The sequence below is a fragment of the Bison bison genome, unplaced genomic scaffold, assembly GCF_000754665.1.
Source record: "Bison bison bison isolate TAMUID 2011002044 unplaced genomic scaffold, Bison_UMD1.0 scf7180017864370, whole genome shotgun sequence".
Taxonomy (NCBI): Eukaryota; Metazoa; Chordata; class Mammalia; order Artiodactyla; family Bovidae; genus Bison; species Bison bison.
The window spans coordinates 14,893,888-14,915,262 of NW_011494942.1; the positions used below are offsets into that span (position 1 = coordinate 14,893,888).

General features: G+C 39.8%; 1 protein-coding gene across 1 annotated transcript in view; it reads right to left on the reverse strand.

The window, feature by feature from the left end:
* The window catches only part of OVCH1 (ovochymase 1), a 93,839-nt gene extending 75,295 nt beyond the window's left edge, over positions 1 to 18,544 (reverse strand). Inside the window, exons 1-7 of the mRNA XM_010856036.1 lie at positions 18,434 to 18,544; positions 17,441 to 17,559; positions 17,060 to 17,157; positions 16,165 to 16,337; positions 13,084 to 13,179; positions 12,046 to 12,197; positions 10,082 to 10,268 (exon numbers count right to left, since the gene is read on the reverse strand). Coding sequence (XP_010854338.1) covers positions 10,082 to 10,268; positions 12,046 to 12,197; positions 13,084 to 13,179; positions 16,165 to 16,337; positions 17,060 to 17,157; positions 17,441 to 17,559; positions 18,434 to 18,533 — 925 coding nt within the window. The 5' untranslated portion in view covers positions 18,534 to 18,544. The remainder of the gene's footprint in view (positions 1 to 10,081; positions 10,269 to 12,045; positions 12,198 to 13,083; positions 13,180 to 16,164; positions 16,338 to 17,059; positions 17,158 to 17,440; positions 17,560 to 18,433) is intronic.
* Between the last annotated feature and the right edge of the window lie 2,831 nt (positions 18,545 to 21,375).

Sequence of the window (21,375 nt, forward strand, 5' to 3'; positions counted from 1 at the left end):
TACAAGACACTCTAGAACTAACACCCCAAAAAGATGTCCTTTTCATCATAGAGGACTGGAATGCAAAAGTAGGAAGTCAAGAGATATCTGGAGTAACAGCAAGTATGGAGTACAAAATGAAGCGGGACGAAGGCTAACAGAGTTTTGCCAAGAGAATGCACTGGTTATAGCAAACACCCTCTTCCAATAACACAAGAGGTGACTCTACACGTGGACATCACCAGATGGTCAATACTGAAATCAGATTGATTACATTCTTTGCAGCTGAAGATGGAGGAGCTCTCTACAGTCGGCAAAAACAAGACCAGGAGCTGACTGTGGCTCATGAACTCATTATTGAAAAATTCAGATTAAATTGAAGAAAGTAGGGAAAACCACCAGACCATTCAGGTATGACCTAAATCAAATCCCTTATGATTATACAGTGGAAGTGAGAAATAGATTCAAGGGATTAGATCTGATAGACAGAGTGCCTGAAGACCTATGAACAGAGATTCGTGACATTGTGCAGGAGGCAGTGATCAAGACTATCTCCAAGAAAAAGAAATGCAAAAAGACAAAACGGTTGTCTGAGACGGCCTCACAAATAGCTGAGGAAAATAGGGAAGCTAAAGGCAAAGGGGAAAAGGAAAGATACACCCATTTGAATGCAGAGTTCCAAAGAATAGTGAGGAGAGATAAGAAAGTCGTCTTCAGCAATCAATGAAAAGAAATATAGGGAAAACAGTAGAGTGGGAAAGACTAGAGATCTCTTCAAAAAAATTAGAGATACCAAGGGAACATTTCATGCAAAGATGGGCACGATAAATGACAGAAATGGTATGGACCTAACAGAAGCAGAAGATATTAAAAAGAGGAGGCAAGAAAACACAGCAAAACTATATAAAAAAGATCTTCACAACCCAGATAACCATGATGGTGTGATCACTCACCTAAAGCCAGACATTCTGGGATGTGAAGTCAAGTGGGCCTAAGGAAGCCTCACCACAAACAAAGCTAATGCAGGTGATGGAATTCCAGCTGAACTATTTCAAATTCTAAAAGATGATGCTGTGAAAGTGCTGCACTCAATATGTCAGCAAATATGGAAAACCCAGGAGTGGCCACAGGACTGGAAAAGGTCAGTATTCATTCCAATCCAAGAGAAAGGCAATGCCAAAGAACTCACAAACTACCACACAATTGCACTCATCTCACACACTAGCAAAGTAATGTTCAAAATTCTCCAGGCTAGGCTTCAACAGTACGTGAACCGTGAACTTTCAGATGTTCAAAGGGGATTTAGAAAAGGCAGAGGAATGAGAGATCAAATTGCTAACATCTGTTGGATCATCAAAAAAGCAAGAGAGTTCCAGAAAAATATCTACTTCTGCTTTATTGACTATGCCAAAGCCTTTCACTGTGTAGATCACAACAAACTGTGGAAAAGTCTTAAAGAGATGGGAATACCAGACCACCTTACCTGCCTCCTGATAAATCTGTATGCAGGTCAAGAAGCAACAGTTAGAACTGGACATGGAACAACAGACTGGGTTCTAAATTGGGAAAGGAGTACATCAAGGCTGTGTATTGTCACCCTGCTTATTTATCTTACATGCAGAGTACATCGTACAAAATTCTGGGCTGGATGAAGCAGAAGCTGGAATCAAGATTGCTGGGAGAAATATCAATAACCTCAGATATGCAGATGACACCACCCTTATGGCAGAAAGTGAAGGGGAACTAAAGAGCCTCTTAATGAAAGTGAAAGAAGAGAGTGAATAACTTGGCTTAAAACTCAACATTCAGAAAATGAAGATCATGGCATACGGTCCCATCACTTCATGGCAAATAGATGGGGAAACAGTGGATGACTTTATTTTTGGGGGCTCCAAAATCACTGCAGACAGTGACTGCAGCCATGAAATTAAAAGACACTTGCTCCTTGGAAGAAGAGCTATGACCAGCCTAGATAGCATATTAAAAAACAGAGACATTATTTTGCTGATAAAGGTCCATCTAGTCAAAGCTATGGTGTTTCCAGTAGTCCTGTATGGATGTGAGATTTGGACTATAAAGAAAGCTGAGTGCTGAAGAATTGATGCTTTTGAACCTTAGTGTTGTAGAAGGCTCTTGAGAGTCTCTTGAACTGCAAGGAGATCCAACCAGTCAATCCTAAAGGAAATCAGCCTGAATATTCATTGGAAGGACTGATGCTGAAGCTGAAACTCCAATACTTTGGTTACCTGATGTGAAGACTGACTCCTTTGAAAAGACCCTGATGCTGGGAAAGATTGAAGGTGAGAGGAGAAGGGGACAACAGAGGATGAGATGGTTGGATGGCATCACTGACTCAATGGACATGAATTTGAGTAAGCTCCAGGATTTGGTGATGGACAGGGAAGCCTGGCATGCTGCAGTCCATGGGGTGGCAAAGAGTTGGACATGACTGAGTGACTGAACTGAACTTACTGAGAACAGGCAACTAGGGAATGAGAAGATTAGAAGGATGATATTAAGCAGGTGCTGTTTAACTAAGTTACTTGTCACATTCTGATATTCATTTGACTATGGAATTGATGGTTATTGCCTGATTTCATTGCCATTTTAAAATGTTGGTATCGTTAACATTTGTTCAGGGCTTGCTAAACTTTTAACTTTTTCTTCTAGGTGATGAAAACCGAATAGAATTGCTACCAGGAGACAAGTTCTCCCTGTGATCATGGCAATGAACAGAACACATTTACTCTGAAGACGAAATGAAAGTGAACTGAGAGGTGGGCTCTTGCATTCAGTTGGACCAGCAGCAGAGTTGCTTTTCAAATTATCAGCTAGGTGGCTGATCTTGGACTAGAATGGGAGAGGGAGGAAGGAATGGAAGGAGGGAGGGACGGAAGGATGGAGTGGGGAAGGATGGAGCGGGGAAGGCTGGAGGAAGGGAAGGATGGAAAGAAGGAAGGATGGAGTGGGGGAAGGATGGAGGAGGGGGAAAGGATGGAGGGAGGGAAGGATGGAGGGAGGGAGGGAAGGATGGAGGAAGGGAGGGAACACTTTTCTGCAGCTCTGGGTCTTGGCCTTTAACAAATTTGGTTCTACTAAACTACTTATTCTTGTAAGTTGTGTTTCCTTATGCCTCTTTATTCTTCAGAGGCTAACCTCTGTGCCATTTTCTTAAGCAGATGCTGCCCCCTTTTATGGCAAACCTTCTGGGTCCCTCAGAATTGAGCTCCTTAGACCTCTCCTCAGTCCTTTGAACTTTGAACTTCACCTTTAAAAAAAATTATTTAATTGGAGGATAATTACTTTACAATATTGTGATTGTTTTTGCATATATAAACATTAATCAGTCATAGGCACACATGTGTCCCCTCCCTACTGAACCCCCCTCCCAGCTCCCTTCTACCCCATCCCTCCAGGTTAAGCCTGTTATACAGTGAAGTGGGTCAGAAAAAGAAAGACAAATTTTGCATATTAATACCTGTATATGGAATCTAGAAAGATGGTACCTATGGTCCTATGTGCAAGGCAGTAAAGGAGACAGATTTTTGGACTCAGTAGGAGGAGGAGAGGATGGGATGATTTGAGAGAATAGCACTGAAACATATACATCACCATAATAGATAGCCAGTAGAGTTAGAACTTTACCTTTTATCACAACTGTTCATTTACTTCTTTGTCTTCCCAAATATTCGAGGACAGTTTGACATCTCCAGACCCATATTTATTTTCCTAATCTAGATTTTAGTGCCACAGAACAGAAATAACTCTTCAAAGCCTGCCTTATGTTTCCACTCTTGCGAAGTAAAATTAACAAGGGTGAATGGGAGAAGCAGAAGAGGAGTGATTTATTTTTAGTGCTCTTCACTAGTTTAGAAAAAAAATGTTAACTGGATAAATTAAAAAAGAATCTTGTTCTTAACCAGTAGGTATAATTTTTGGTTTTCTTCATTTGCCAGGTCAATCTATTGTACTTTGTTTTTGTTGGACTGTTTTGATTTCACTTATAGGTATATATGTATATGTGTATATTCTATTATTTTAATTATTATTTGCCTAATTTTGTAACTGCCATTTTCTGAGGTTCATCTTTGGTTTCTCATTTTTGGGTATTTGTTTTGATCTCACTTAATGCCATAACAAACCACTTGTGAAGTCTTTGTTCCTGACCAAAGATCAAGCCCTGAGCCTTTGGAGTGGGAGCACTGACTCCAAGACCCTAGACTACCAGAGAACTAACCCTAAGGAGTATCAAATAGTGAGAAGTCACACAAAGGAAACCACCTGAATACAAGACCCAGCATCACCCCACCAACAGTAGCACCCTGTGCAGAACATCTCATCTAAACAACAAACAAAACAAAAATACAAACCCAATCATCAACAGACAGGATTACCACCTCACTCAGCCTTGCCCATCAGAGGAAAAACAAACTTACTCAGCACAAATCTCACCCTATCAAAAACTTTGAAAACAGATTGGAGAAAATGCAAAAATCAGTTAACAAAGGCCTACAAGAATTAAAGAATAAACATATAGAGACAAACAATACAATTACTGATATTAAAAATACTCTAGAAGGAATCAATAGTAGAATATCTGAAGCTGTAGCATACCTCTGGGAGGCTATCAAATACACCAGTATTTGAATTATAGAGGTCCCAGAAGAAGAGAAAAAGAAAAGGTATGAGAAAATTTTTGAAGAGATTATAGTTGAAAATTTCCACAACATAGAACAAGAAATAGTCATGTTCAAGAGGTGCAAAGGGTCCTGTACAGGATAAACCCAAGGAGAAACACACCAAGACACATATTAATTAAACTAACAAAGACTAAACACAAAGAAAGAATATTAAAAGCAGCAAGGGAAAAGCAACAAGTAACATACAAGGGAAATCCCATACGTTTAACAGCTGCTATTTCAGCAGAAACTCTTCAGGCCAGAGGGGAATGGCAGGATATATTTAAAGAAGAAAGGGAAAAATCTACAACCAAGATTACTGCACCCAGCAAGGATCTCATTCAAAATTGATGGAGAAATCAAAAGCTTTTTAGACAAGCAGAAGTTAAGAGAATTCAGTACCACCAAACCAGCTTTACAACAAATCTTAAAGGGACTTATATAGTCAAGAAATACAAAAGAAGAAAAAGATCTACGAAATCAATCCCAAACCATTAAGAAAATGGCAATAGGAATGGCAATAAATGGCAATGTATATCAATAATTACTTTAAAGGTAAACAGATTAAATGCTCCAACCAAAAGACACAGACTGGCTAAATGGATACAAAAATAAGACCCATCTATATGCTGTCTTGGAGAAGGAAATGGCACCCTACTCCAGTACTCTTGCCTGGAAAATCCCATGGACAGAGGAGCCTGGTAGGCTGCAGTTCATGGGGTCGAGAAGAGTCAGACATGACTAAGCGACTTCACTTTCACTTTTCACTTTCATGCATTGGAGAAGGAAATGGCAACCCACTCCAGTGTTCTTGCCTGGAGAATCCCAGGGATGGGGGAGCCTGGTGGGCTTCCGTCTATGGGGTTGCACAGAGTCGGACACGACTGAAGTGACTTAGCCGCAGCAGCAGCATATGCTGTCTTCAAGAAACCCACTTCAGACTCCAAGACACATATAGACTGAAAGTGAGAGAATGCAAAAATATATCCCATGCAAATGGGAAGCAAAAGAAAGCTGGAGTAGCAATCGTCATATCAGACAAAATAGACCTTAAAATAAAGAAGATTACAAGAGATAAGGAAGGACACTACATAATGATCAAGGGATCAATCCAAGAGCAAGACATAACAATTGCAAATATCTATTTACCCAACATAGAAGCACCTCAATACATAAGACAAACACTAACAGACATAAAAGGAGAAATTGACAGTAACACAATAATAGCAGAAGACTTTAACACCCTACTCACACCAATGGACAGATCAAAACAAAAATTGATAAGGAGACACAAATCTTAAATGATGCATTAGATGAGGTGGATCTCTTTGATATCTTCAGGACATTCCATCCAAATGTAGAAGAACACACCATCTTCTTAAGTGCACATAGGACATTCTCCAGGATAGACCACATCTTGGGTCACAAATCAAACCTCAGTAAAATTAAGGAAACTGAAATCATATCAGGCATCTTCTTTGACCACAGTGCTATGAGACTAGATATCAATTACAAGAAAAAAACTGTAAGAAACACAAACATATGAAGATTAAACAATATGTTTCTAAACAACCAACAAATTACTTAAGAAATCAAAAAGGAAATAAAAAAATTTCTATAAACAAATGACAATGAAAACACAACAACTCAAAACCTATGGGATGAAGCAAAAGCAGTTCTAAGAGGGAAGTTGATTGCAATACAATCCTACCTCAAGAAACAAGAAAAACATCAAATAGACAACCTAACTTCATACCTAAAACAACTGGAAAAAGAAGAACAAAAAACCCCCAAAGTTAGTAGAAAGAAAGAAATAATAAAGATCTGCAGAAATAAATGAAAAAGAAATGAAAGAAATAATAGTAAAGATTAATAAAACTAAAAGCTGGTTCTTTGAGAAGATAAAATTAACAAACCTTTAGCCAGACTCATCAAGAAAGAGAGAAGAATCAAATCAACAAAATTAGAAGTGAAAAAGGAGAGGTTACAACAGACAATGCAGAAATACAAAGGATTATAAGAGACTATTATGAACAACTATATGGCAATAAAATGGATAACCTGGAAGAAGTGGACAGATTCTTAGAAAAGTTCAATCTTCCAAGACTGAACCAGGAAGAAGCATGATACTGGATGCTTGGGGCTAGTGCACTGGGACGACCCAGAGGGATGGTATGGGGAGGGAGGAGGGTTCAGGATGGGGAACACATGTATACCTGTGGTGGATTCATTTTGATATTTGGCAAAACTAATACAATTATGTAAAGTTTAAAAAAAAAAAAAGAAATAGAAATTATGAACAACCCAATTACAAGCACTGAAACTGAAGCTGTGATCAAAAATCTCCCAAAAAACAAAAGGCTCAGGACCAGATGGCTTCACAGGAGAATTCTACCAAACATTTAGAGAAGAGCTAATGCCTATCTTTTTAAAACTCTTTCAAAAAATTTCAGAGAAAGGAACACTTCCAAACTCATTCTATGAGGCCACCATCACTTGATACCAAAACCAAAGACAACACACAAAAAAGAAAACTATAGGCCAATATCACTGATGAACATAGATGCAAAAATCCTCAACAAAATTTTATCAAACAGAATTCAGCAACACATCCAAAAGCTCATACACCAAGATCAAATTGGGTTTATTCCAGGGATGCAAGGATTCTTCAATATATGCAAATCAATCAATGTGATACACCATATTAACAAATTGAAAGATAAAAACCATATGATAATCTCAAATAGATGCAGAAGAAGCCTTTGACAAAATTCAGCACCCATTTATGATTAAAACTCTTCAAAAAATGGGCATAGAAGGAAACTACCTTAACATAGTAAAGGCCATATATGATAAGCCCACAGCAAACATTATTCTTAATGGTGAAAAAGTGAAAGCATTCCCTCTGAGATTAGGAACAAGACAAGGGTGTTCACTTTCACCACTATTATTCAACATAGTTCTGAAAGTCCTAGCTACAGCAATCAGAGAAGTAAAAGAAATAAAATAATCCAGATTGAAAAAGAAGATGTAAAGCTCTCACTGTTTGAAGATGACATGATACTGTACATAGAAAACCCTAAGCATAGTATCAGAAAATTACTAGAGATAATCAGTGAATTTAGCAAAGTTGCAAGATACAAAATCAATACATACACAGAAATCACTTGCATTTCTATATACTAACTGAAAAATTAGAAAGAGAAATTAAGGAATCAATCCCATTCCCCTTTGTAACAAAAAGAATTAAATATCTAGGAATAAACTTACCTAAGGAGACAAAAGAACTGTACACAGAAAATTATAAGACACTAATGAAGGAAATCAAAGAACAACATAAACAGATGGAGAGATATTCCACGTTCCTGGGTAGGAAGAATCAATATTGTGAAAATGACTATACTACCAAAATCAATCTACAGATTCGATCTCTATCAAATTACCAATGGCATTTTTCACAGAACTAGAACAAAAATTTCACAATTCATATGGAAATACAAAAGACCCTGAATAATCAAAGCAGTCTTGAGAAAGACTGGAGCTGGAGGAATCAATCTCTTGACTTCAGATTATACTACAAAGCTACAGTCATCAAGACAGGATGGTACTGGCACAAAAACAGAAATATAGGGTAATGGAACAAGATAGAAACCCCAGGAAAGAACTCATACACCTATGGCTATCTTATTTTTGACAAAGGAGGCAAGAATATACAATGGGGAAAAGACAGCCTCTTCAATAAATGGTTCTGGGAAAACTGGAGAGCTACATGTAAAAGAATGAAATTAGAACACTTCCTAATACCATACACAAACTCAAAATGGATTAAAGACCTAAATGTAAGACCAAAAACTATAAAACTCTTGGAGGAAAACATAGGCAAAACACTCAATGACATAAAGCAAGATCCTCTATGACCCATCTCCTAGAGTAATGGAAATAAAAGCAAAAGTAAACAAGTGGGACCTGATTAAACTTAAAAGCTTTTGCAGAGCAAAGGAAACTATAAGCAAGGTGAAAAGACAACACTCAGAATCGGAGAAAATAATAGCAAATGAAACAACTGACAAGGGGAGGATTAATTTCCAAAATATACAAGCAGCTCATACAACTCAATATCAGAAAAATGAACAACCCAATAAAATAGAGGGAAGAAGACCTAAACAGACATTTCTCCAAAGATCATACAGATGGCTAACAAACACATGAAAAGGTGCTCAACATCACTCATTATTAGAGAAATGCAAATCAAAACTACAATGAAAAATTGCCTCACACCAGTCAGAATGTTCATCATCAAAAAGTCTACAAACAATAAATGCTGGAGAGGGTGTGGAGAAAAGGGAATGCTCTTGCACTGTTGGTGGGAATGTAAATTGATACTGCCACTATGGAAGACGGTATGGAGGTTCCTTAAAAAAAATCTAGGAATAAAACCACCATATGACCCAGCAATCCCACTCCTAGGCATATACCCTGAGGAAACCAAAATTGAAAAACACACATGTATCCCATTATTCATTGCAGCACTATTTACAATAGCTAGAACATGGAAGCAACCTAGATGCCCATCAACAGACGAATGGATAAAGAAGTTGTGGTACATAAACACAATGGAATATTACTCGGGCATAAAAACGAATGCATTTGAGTCTGTTCTAATGAGGTGGATGAACCTAGAACCTATTATACAGAGTGAAGTAAGTCAGAAAGAGAAAGCTAAATACTGTATTCTAATGCATATATACAGAATCTAGAAAAATGGTGTTGAAGAATTTATTTACAAGGCAGCAATGGAGAAACAGACATAGAGAATAGGCCTATGGACTTGGGGAGAGGGGAGGAGAGAAGGAGATGTATGGAAAGAGTAACGTGGAAACGTATTACCATATGTAAAATAGATAGCCAACAGGAATTTGCTGTATGGCTCAGGAAACTCATACAGGGGCTCTGTATCAACCTAGAGGGGTGGGATGGGGAGGGAAGTTCAAAAGGGAGGGGATATATGTATACCTATGGCTGATTCATGTTGAGGTTTGACAGAAAATAGAAAATTCTGTAAAGCAATTATCCTTCAATTAAAAAATGAATAAATTTATAAAAAAGAATCTTCTAATGAGACTATTCTCAAAAACTATTTTAAAATCTCCTAAGTACAAAAAACATATCTCATGAAAATCTACATGACCATAAACTTGACGATCCAGTTGATGTTCAAGTTAAATTGACAGGTATTATTGTTCATGAAATCAGAGTTAAAAATTTATATACACTGGATTAAGAACAAAACCCAGCCATCTTCTTCTTATTTTAAAGCTTATTTCTGATTATATATGCAACATAGGGTATCCTTGAAATAGGCATGATCATTTTTTTGAGTTGCAGTGCATGAGGAAGGAAGAATCCACAGAAATTACACTCACCTGTCATGGTCTGTGTGATAAAATCCATCAACACAAATACCTTGGAGAAAATGCCAGGTGATGCCTTTCTCTGCTTATTTCTGAAAGGATTCCAAACTCTAGTACAACCAGCTGCCCAGGAAGTTATCCCAGCAAGAACCCAGACTCCATCATCTCTTCTACAAACAAGTGGGCCTCCAGAGTCCCTCTTTTATGGTAGAGAAAAGAGGAAATTTTAAAACAGTTACAAGTTAAAAATACTTTATCAGGTGCAAAAAGATCAGCCCTCATCTCAGAGAGAGAAGTAGTAGAAGCATAAAAACTCAGTGGTCATTATTCATCAACGTTTTGTGTTCATCATTTTGTTTCTTCATCATTGGTTTCAAAGGACTATCCTTTTATTCAGATGTAAACTCCTTCCACTCACTTCACACAATCTTGTCAAGCTAACCTTTAATTTCTCTCTTCCTCCTAGTCTTTTGGGAACAATTCAAAATCAATGGAAGGAGGAGGGGGAGTTCACAGATAAACGCTTAGATAGTTCACAGATAATGCTTCCACTATAGCATTCTAGGGAAGACTGGATCACATTCCAAGCCCACAATACCAGTGAATAGAGCCCCCAAGTTCATGCAATGGCTCAAGGCTTTTAAAATAGAATGCCTGGGAAACTTATTTTGTCCCAGGGGCTATATATAAAGGATCCATTGGCTCTGAGACTAGAGGATAAAGGAGCCACACTTTCAGGATCTTTTCTTTAATAATTCTTCATAACAATGTGCTGCTTTGAAAACACATGCCAATTGGTATCAGATTGAATCCCCACAAAAGGCACAGAATTGACAACTTTATCCAGAAAATACTTACCTGTAAAGGATGAGACAGTAAGTCTACCTATATTCCAATTTAGAAAGCAGAATAATTGTAAATGTCTATCTCCTTCCTACCAAACTCTCCCTGGCCCTTATTCTGTCACCCCCTAGAAGAAGAATTAAACATTTTCCCAACAGAAAATTTTAGAGAGCTCCCCAATGCAGTTTCAAGCTGCTTGTCGGCAAAGAATAAAGACTCCCTGGTCCTCCATTTTAAGAAAAACAATTATAATTAAAACTTAAAATCCACATCTATCACAAACTGGCCTCCCTTTCCTTTCTTGTCAGAGTTGGTCTTCTTTGTGAAGTTGTTGTGTTGGCCTTGGAATGTTGTCGTATACAACATCTTTAACCCCACAGTTACTGTAGCTATGCTGCTGCTGCTGCTAAGTCACTTCAGTCATGTCCGACTCTGTGCGACCCCATAGATGGCAGCCCACCAGGCTCCCCCGTCCCTGGGATTCTCCAGGCAAGAATACTGGAGTGGGGTGCCACTTTCTTCTCCAATGCATGAAAGTGAAAAGTGAAAGTGAAGTCACTCAGTCGTATCTGACTCTTAGTGATCCCTTGGAGATCCTACCAGGCTCTTCCGTCCATGGGATTTTCTAGGTAAGAGTACTGGAGTGGGTGCCATTGCCTATCTTTGGTCAAACTCTGTGTAAACATTGCATTCCTCACTAAAGCTTGAGAAAAGTTAAAATGTTTAACAAAAGGTAGAATGAAAAATAATCACAGCTAGCCTAATTCATTTGCCAAGGTGGTTATCTTGTTTGATTTCGTTAGGCTGGAAATGTTGAAACCACCTTCCTTGCCTGACCTCTTCACTCCCCCACAAAGAGGTACAGGGGTAAGAATGCACGTGGGATAGAAAAGAACTCTCTCAGCTCTGGTCAAGGAAAGTTTTTCAGTAGAAATCAGATGGAAAGATGAGGGAAAAGCGAAATCTTAAAGAAGTAACCCCTCAAAAGCAGCGCAGAAGGCACTCTCATCCATATGATAGTGGGTGAACAAATGGACTGGTTTATGCTAGGAGGATTAGTGTGCTGCAGTCCATAGGGTCACAAAGAGTTGGATATGACTGGGCAACTGACCGACAACAACAATGCTTATTACCTGGCAGGCATCCTTTTCCCCATCAGGAAAACTGGCACACAACATGTCCCTCCCCAGGGGAGGAAGGTTCATGCCCCTGAGCATGGCACCGCATCTTCTGTCATCCATAATGGGAACTTCCACTTCCTGTAGGATATTTGAATATTCTGATGCTGTGGAGAAGGGACTGGTTAGTTGGTCAACAACTGTCCCCACTTAAAGAAACCAATAACAAGCTTACAAGTTTAGAACTGGCAGATGTTTAACCAAAATGTAGAAGTAATTTTTTTTATAGCTCTGAATGATATTTTTCCCTAAAATCTTACACTAGTGACAAAGGGCTTTTTTTAAATCAGATTTTTAATGTAACATAGGCAATTGTTGGAGAAGGCGATGGCACCCCACTCCAGTACTCTTGCCTGGAAAATCCCATGGATGGAGGAGCCTGGTAGGCTGCAGTCCATGGGGTCGAGAAGAGTCGGACACGACTGAGCGACTTCACTTTCACTTTTCACTTTCATGCATTGGAGAAGGAAATGGCAACCCACTCCAGTGTTCTTGCCTGGAGAATCCCAGGGACGGGGAGCCTGGTGGGCTGCCGTCTATGGGGTCGCACAGAGTCAGACACGACTGAAGTGACCTAGCAGCAGCAGCAGCAGGCAATCGTAGCTTCTCTGAATAAATGTTTAAATGTTTCCTCAAGAGGAAAACTTTAGTCAGTAAAGGCAATATTTTGTAACGTTCTTCGCTTTTTAAAAAACACAATACCAAAGATAAGGAAGCTGAACTATTGTTACTTCACTGTATTCTTCATCTATTATATTTACTTCCTGTTCCTGACCCTGATACACCTGACCAAAATGGCAGCAGAGGAATTTTATGTAGAGCCTTTAAGTATAGCCTTTTTTTGGTGAAGACAAGCAGAAGTCTTCCCTGAGTTAGAACTCAGAGAGGATAAAACAAGGATAAATGTATTATTTAAGACCAACAAAATTCCTGATTCCAATGGGCATGTAAAGGAGCCTAGAAGAAATATTACATTCTTTTGATGTCTCTTACTTTCTGAAATCTTGCCCCATCCACTGGCCATGCAAAAAATTCCTTCTTCAAATTTATCACCTCTATGGGGAATACAGATTGGCTGAACAGTAGTTCCTGAAAAAAACAACAATAACAAAAAATCATAAGAGTCACAGACAAGTGATCCTAAATATATTTGGAAACTGACATCTCGTTGATGTCATAGCTTTCACAGTTTCTTCCTAAATGTAAGTAATGATATTTTAAAGGTTTTTCTTCTCTCAAAAGAACTATCCCATATTTATAGAAATTTAGAAAGTGCAAGTAAGGAAAACAACTCATTGTTAAAAGTACCAAAATGACCTTCCCCAACTACCAACATTTTAGGATGTGCCCCTGTTCTTAAGGGGCTTCCCTCACAGCTCAGTTGGTAAAGGATCTGCCTTCAATGAGGGAAACCCCAATTCGATTCTTAGGTCAGGAAGATCCTCTGGAGAAGGGATAGGCTACCCACTCCAGTATTCTTGGGCTTCCTAGTGGCTCAGCTGGTAAAGAATCCACCTGCAATGTGGGAGACCTGGGTTCGATCCCTGGGTTGGGAAGATCCCCTGGAGAAGGGAAAGGCTACCCACTCCAGTATTCTGGCCTAGAGAATTTCATGGACTGTGTAGTCCATGGGCTTGCAAAGAGTCAGACACAAATGTGCGACTTTCACTTCACTTCACTTGTTCTTAAGGGATAGTTTTTCACTCAAGTAATTGAGCACTGTTGTGTGGAGAAGGCAATGGCACCCCACTCCAGTACTCTTGCCTGGAAAATCCCATGAATGGAGGAGCCTGATAGGCTGTAGTCCATGGGGTTGCTAGGAGTCGGACACGACTGAGCGACTTCACTTTCACTTTTCACTGTCATGCTTTGGAGAAGGAAATTGCAACCCACTCTAGTGTTCTGGCCTGGAGAATCCCAGGGATGGGGGAGCCTGGTGGGCTGCCGTCTATTGGGTCGCACAGAGTCGGACATGACTGAAGCAACTTAGCAGTAGCAGCAGCAGCAGCATGTAGCAAGCGGTCTTCTAGCCCTCAGTAAATGATCAGGAAAAATCCCTGCCCTGACAGAATGTAGATCTGGGCATGAATAAGTGTGAGTGTGAGTGAGAGAGAGAGAGAGAGTGAGTTTGGGGTGAAGTACAAGTAATTCTAATAATTTAGCTATCAGGTAATATGTGCTCTGATTTAAAAAAAAATCAGGAAAGGATAAGAAAGATGATAAGTCTGGGGATTAGGGAATATGGCAAGGGAGATGCAATTTGTAAAATGGCAGTCATGCCAAGCTCCTTTGAGCAGAGCATTGAAGAAGTTGAGGGAAGAAATCATATCTGAGGCAGTCATATCTGTGGAAAGTATCTGAAGAAGAAAAAAACAAAATGGAAATTTCCCGCAGTGGAGTCATGTCATATATGTCTAAGGAACAGTGAGGATTCCAGGATGTCTGGAGCAGATTAAACAAAAGAAATTCTAGTAAAAAATGAACAAAAAAAGAGGTTGGCTACAGGGTTAGGGTCATGGATGATGTCAGCTAAGAATACTGATTTGCATCTGAGTGTAATGGAGAACCACCGAAGTGTTTTGAGTAGAGTAATATACTCTGATTTACATTTCAAAAGTATTATTCTGGCTGCTGGGTTAATAATAAAAATTAGGGATGCAAGAGAGGAAGTTGGAGATGATTCAAGAGACCATTCAAATTAACCCAGGCAAGAAATGATGGGAGCCTGGAGCAGGATGTAGGAGAGGAGAGGGTGAAACAGAAGCAATAGACTTTTTCTGATGGATTCGATATACAGTGTGAGAGAAAGAAGAATGAGCAATGAGTATGGTCAGTGTCTCTATTTAATTCAACTATTGTTACCAATTCCAATTATGTTCATATCTTTAAGTTTTATTGACTCCATTTCAAGTCTTCCTTTTCAGTTAATAGTTTCTTGTTAGTCATTTTTTATAGACTTTTACTTATTTAAACTTAAAACTTACTTTGTAGTTATGTATATCATTTTAACATCTGTCATCTTGGAATGTCTGATTCCGGTTGATTACTTTGCACTCTGGTGGCAACCTTCTCTGCATGCTTTTAATTGTGTGTGCTCTCAATCACTAAAGCTCTATGGGAGTACATTCAAGCTGAGACTTAAGGTTCATGTCTTCAAAGAGAATTTACTGCCTTTGCTTCTGCCAGAAACCCAATTACTCACCTGGAACAACTTTAAAATCTTGGCTTAGAGTTTTGGGGACAGGCAATGTGAATGCCAGCTGCAAACCTGAATGAATGCTAGCTCAGGAAAATAGATATTTCTGAGAGCCCTCCATCCAGGGCCAAGGTTCAAGCAGGTGAATTTTCCTTATTCCCTCACTTTATGTGGCATATTTTCCTGTCTCTTTCTCTTCCTCTTGTAAAGAATCACCTTTCAAGAAGTCCCAGGTTACATACATGGGAGGTTCCAGTCAGACTCCCTGCTCCCATATCTTACCCCCACGCATGCATGGGAGTAAGTTTCCTTGCATGGAAAGTTAAGGTTATAAGTTCTTAAAGATCATTTAGATGCTTCAACGGCAGTCACTTAACTTCAGTGTCTGGCTAACTCCTTCGAATTTGTTCTCTTTCATTGTTTTTAGTCACTGAACACTTCCCTTTCCTGTATTTTTTTTAAAGTAGGCTTTTAATATTTTGTCTAGAATGCTTAGATTATCTGTACTGAGAATGGTGTCAAATATCTTGTCCATAATAATGACAGAAAGGAGAAATCTGAGGACATTTTCAAATGTCCCATACTCCTTGGTTAGAGATGAGTACAGGTAGATGGTCTAGAATATTGCCCAGCCAAGACACTTGAGTACTTAAAATGCTGATTAAGCATACATAAGTCGTGGCTGGTACTTATAGCCTGTGCAGCACTTTTTATATGTTATAGATTAAACAAAATTATTTTTAAGGAAAAAAATTTAGCCATTCTATTACTATATATATATATACACACACACACAGAGAAATTAAAGTTAACTGGTAAAAATTAATAAATATAGCTTTTTTCGTTACATCTTTTGTATTCTAACTCTCCCTACTTACCAAACTTGACTTTGAGTTTTAGATACAGCAGTGCAATATTAAAACTCATATATCCAAGTCTGTTGTATTCAGGATGGATAATAATTTTTGAGACAGGAATATTCTGTTCCTCCTTATCCTTCTGAAAGAGGTTGTACTCCCCAGCAGTCACTGTCAGACTCTTAATTTGCTTCCTAAAACCAAACAGAAATCTTTCAGTAAGTATAATCCTTTCCTCTAGAAAAGACTGTCTTGATTTCATGTAATTAACATGATTAATGTATCTTTAGGGATTTCCAAATCTTAAAAGAAGATGTACTTTATTAGCAATTATTGTTATAATTTCTATAAATTATAGCTATCTATAAAAAGTCATGGTTTTCAATCATGGAGTGTTTACATTCTGTGAACTCTTCTACTGTCACTCATCGTTCTGCATAAAATATTCAGGTATCTTTTGTACATAAACCAGTCTCTCTCTATATGCTCTACCATTTTAAACAAGATATAAAAGTTGTTCCTACTGTCCTTTTTCTCCTATTAGCACCCTCTTTTAATAGTATTTTTCCCTCCTAATTACTGAAAAGTAGATTATTAAAACATTGGCTTATTCACTTAACATTCGATGTTAATACTTTATTAGAATCAGTAACCATCAACCCACCCTCCACTAACTCTACAAATCATAGATTATGTGTGGAATCTTTGAGGTCTCTGATTAATAGAGTAGAAAGCACAAGAAATCTTGGGCTACACGCAAGCGTCTGGGAATCAGGAGTCAGTCAGCAGGTAGACCAGATGGAAAAAATTAAGAAAGGGACTAAGGTTGAACCATGCATAGCATTTAGGGCATTGACTGTCCCAGTCCAGTTGCCATGGATCAAGGTTTGATAAGTAGTGGAAATCCACAACTTACTCATTGAGGCCAATCAGGCAATGTACTGCTGTAACAACCAGATCATCTTGAATCAAACTTCCTCCACAGAAGTGGTGTCCACCTAATTTCAGGGAGACCTGCCCAAGAAAAAAGTTAGGAACACAACTAATATACATCTCCACATAGATGTCACCTCCTTCAGAAACATTTGAAATCAACTCTTCTAATATGATGTCACATTAAGATACTGATACATTCAATAAACTGGTAAGAGATTTCTTATGAAGCAAACTTTGTGACAGTGAGGTCAAGTGGGGGTCCATTGTAAAATTACCTGTTAAGCTGGAGTTATGGTATCTAAAAATAGGGAAATAATTCACCATTAGCTCATTAAGAAATCAATGTCTTTATCACACTCACCTGCCATGGGTGTCCACCAACTGTTGAATTTCTCCAACTACTAATTCTAGAGAAGAACCTAGATTCCAAGACAGTTTCTATACTTTTCAAACCAACTGCACGAATTCCGTACTTCAGTCCTGTGTGGGAGAGCATATGTGTCACACACACACACCGCTCCTCATGTCAGGGTTCATTGAATCAAGATTTCCATTCTGGGGTTTTGTTCCCCCGGTGCAGATATTCACTCAGCTGCAGGCTGCCCCCTTTTCTCAGAATATCCCCGACCTGAGACTGTCCCAGTCACACCTCATTAACTAGCACTTGCCTGGTGACTCTCCCTGCCCTTTGCAGCCTGAGCTGCCTCAACAAAAATAGACCTGGCCACTGAATGAGGCCCCTCTCCCTCTGGTGAGGGATTCGGGGCTTTCCCTGGGAGGGTTGCTGCTGCTGCTGCTAAGTCACTTCAGTCGTGTCCGACTCTGCCCGACCCTGTCCGACCCCCTAGACAGCAGCCCACCAGGCTCCTCCGTCCCTGGGATTCTCCAGGCAAGAACACTGGAGTGGGTTGCCATTTCCTTCTCCAATGCATGAAAGTGAAGAGTGAAAGTGAAGTCGTTCAGTCGTGTCCCACCCTTGTCAGACTCTTTGAGACCCCATGGACTGCAGCCCACCAGGCTCCTCCTTTCATGGGATTTTCCAGGCAAGAGTACTGGAGTGGGGGTGACATTGCCTTCTCTGGGAGGGTTAGCATGGCATAATTTAGGTGGAGTGAAAGATACTGGAGAACATACGCTGCTCTGAAACAGAGTCACTGGATTTTAAGTTACTTCCACTTGGTTATCTTTCCTTGGAGGAAAATCTTTAGCACCAGCAAAGTTAACAGATGTGCCTAAAAAGTAGGAACTCCAGAATTTAAAAGATTTCAGAAGAATATTCGGCCCAGGCACTTCTTGGGCACACCTGGCCGTTGTCTTTGTTGGCCTAGGGAAAGGCACCCAGGACCTGGCTCACCTCGGCTGGGCGGGGAGTGGACCGCCAGCAACAGCAGCAGCAGGAGTGAAACAGCCCCGGGCAATGCGCGTATGGCTCCCACGCGTGGTGACCGGTCCATCTTCGCCCACACGCAGGCGCTGCAAACCAGCGAAGAGAAGCGCTCCGGCCTCACTGGGCTCTGAGCTCCCGGAAGCGCCTGCCTACATCACTCCGTCCTTCCGAGCCGGGGAGGTGGGTGGTGCATCTACTGCGCAGCCGGGCGCACAGGTGTCCCTCCTCAGGACCAGCCCAGCCGCAGCTGCTCTTCGGCCGCCCAGGTGTCATCGCGTCCCCGCCATTCACTCCTGTAAACAGGCGCGAGGTAACCTTACAGGCGAGCCAGAGTCAGATGCAGGAGATGCTAGGACAGATGCGGGACCAAGGGGATCAATGGCCAAGAATGCTCGGCGCAGGTGAATTTTGTTCCCAGTCAGGGAATGTGGCCCAAGTCCCAGGGTAAAGGAAGCCCGGCACCCATGCAGGACACACGCAGGCTGACCCGGAAAGGAGGAAGATTCTTGAAAGTTTGAGTATTAAAGATCCCACCTAGCTTCTAAAAAGCTGGTTGAAGACCTTGACACTCCTGAGTTTTCAAAAGGACTGGATATGAATGATCAGAATTCTGCCCTACTCCTTTTCTGGGTGTCAGTGTTATCATCAGCTTCAGTGGAATGGACCAAGCTGTAGGATCCAGCATTTAAGATTATTAAAATGAATTCACTGCATGTTAGCATTTTTTCAATCAATATCATTTTCTAGTAAGTAATTTGTAACAAATTAGCTTGAGGTTGGGAGAGGAATAAAGCTAGAATTTGTAATAGATTTATAATTTATCAAAAAATGAGGACAAAGTTAAGTGAACACTATATATATATTAACTAACCTAGACACCCAGGCCCAATTGTCTCACTTCTGTATAAAATAGAAATAAAAGCTCCTTGAGGTAGAAGGGTAAACAAATCAGGGAGACAAGTGGTAGACAGAAGGACAGGAAAACAGAGAGGGTCAAAGTGAAGGCAGATACAGTGACAGGCAGGTGACAGCTGAGGGAAGAAGGAGCAGAAGGTGAACTGGGAACCTGGGGCAAAAAGCTCAAAGAATGGGATTGACACCCAAACTTGAGACATACCATCTCAAACCTTTTTGTTTCATGAACCTAAAAGGAGTTTCTGTGATCTTCATATCTCAAGTCTTAGATCACTGAAAAGCTCTACAGCTGCACTATTCAATAGAGTAGACATTAGCCATAGGTGGTTATTCAAATTAATATTAGCTAAAATAAAAACTGAGTTCCTCAGTCACACTAGCTACATTTTAAGAGCTCACCAGCCACCTGTAGCTAGTGGCTACCACATTGGACAGCACAGATACAAAACACTGTCGTCATCATATAGTTCTGTTGGACTGAGTTGTTTTTGAGTAGCATCATTTTAAGCAAATACAACTTGGATGACAGTTTGAGTAGATGACTCCCGGGTTTTGAGCTTGAGTGTTGGGGGAACACCAGGAGGGGGCGCTTGGTAAGGTAAACAGCTCTTTCCTGAAGATATACAATTACACCTGAGTTCTCCAGGTTATCTCCAGGTAGTAGCCCTCAACACGCTTATCTCCGAGTTTCGCTTTTACTGTAGCAATCCCACAAGTGTTACCATAACCATTTGTGGCCTCAGGGACTCACTACTCTCCAAAAAAGCTCAGATCCTCTAAATGGACCCAAACTCCTCTCTTTTTTCTTAGCAAGAGTGGGTCATATTAAAGCTACTACAAAGCTCTTACAAAATGAGAGAGAAGGAAGGAAAAAATGCAAGTTGGACCCACAATGTTCAAGTACATGGCTAACTTTCTCATGAAGCTCAGAAACCGTGTCCCCTTGCAGTCTTGTACACGTGGTACACACACAGCTTTGCAGGATCATTAGTGTTTTGTTTCAGACCCGAAGTCTCCATGGGGTCGGACATCATTTCCTGTTACAGCATAGCTCCCTTTGTTTCCAGAGTTCAAACTCCCAGCCTTAAATGAGACCTTGTCCTTCTAATACAGAGGATTGTTCCCTTACAGCCGTAAAAAAATAATGCCTTTCCATTAAATAGAAAAAGACTCATTCATTGTGAATTGCATACATATCAAAAGCCAAGTCATTAGTTTCAAATAGAAATTTGCTAGTAAGATGATGGTTTAAATATAAATTGAGTTTGTGGTGATGCTGAAATGGAAGTATTCTCTTATTTAAGGAAAAATCACAAAACTATAGAAAAGGAAAGGATGTCAAGCAGAGTGAGCTGGACTATCCCAAACTAGATTGAGAAACCTGCATTGAATTTGAACATAATTTCATTAGGGCAGCATAATAGTGATCTGCTATTGGAGGCCTTCCAGGATGCTTGATGCCCCAATTCTAAGGATAGTTGAAAAATTAGGAGTGTTAGGAGACTAACCCGGGAGCAATAAGTAAACCATGGGTACATAATGTTTTGTTTAAAAAATAAGTTTTTTCATCCCTACTAAAACACTGGTCCAAACTCTAGAACACTCTCCCAAATCCCACAAGGCCTAGGAATCGGCAGTAAAGTGATCATTGGTGACACTAGAAACAGCAATTTCCTTTGAATTTGTTGCAGGGACAGATTTCACTAGGATGCAGACAGAATGTGAAGGACGGAGATAGAATGAGTGGAGACAATTTATTCTGATAGAGTGGCTGTGAAGGACATAAACAGATGCAGTAGTAGCTACTGCATGAAAAGGAATAAAGGAAAGGTTTTTTCCAAGTGATCTTCATGGTGGCCACCAGTATCCGTGTTTTAAAATAGAACTGAACTGATAAGAGCCAGCAAAAGGAAGAAGTTAAAGAAAAAGAAAGAGGTTAAAGAATGAAGTTCTTCAAGAAGTGATATCCAGGGCCCAGGATCCTCTTTTTCTTT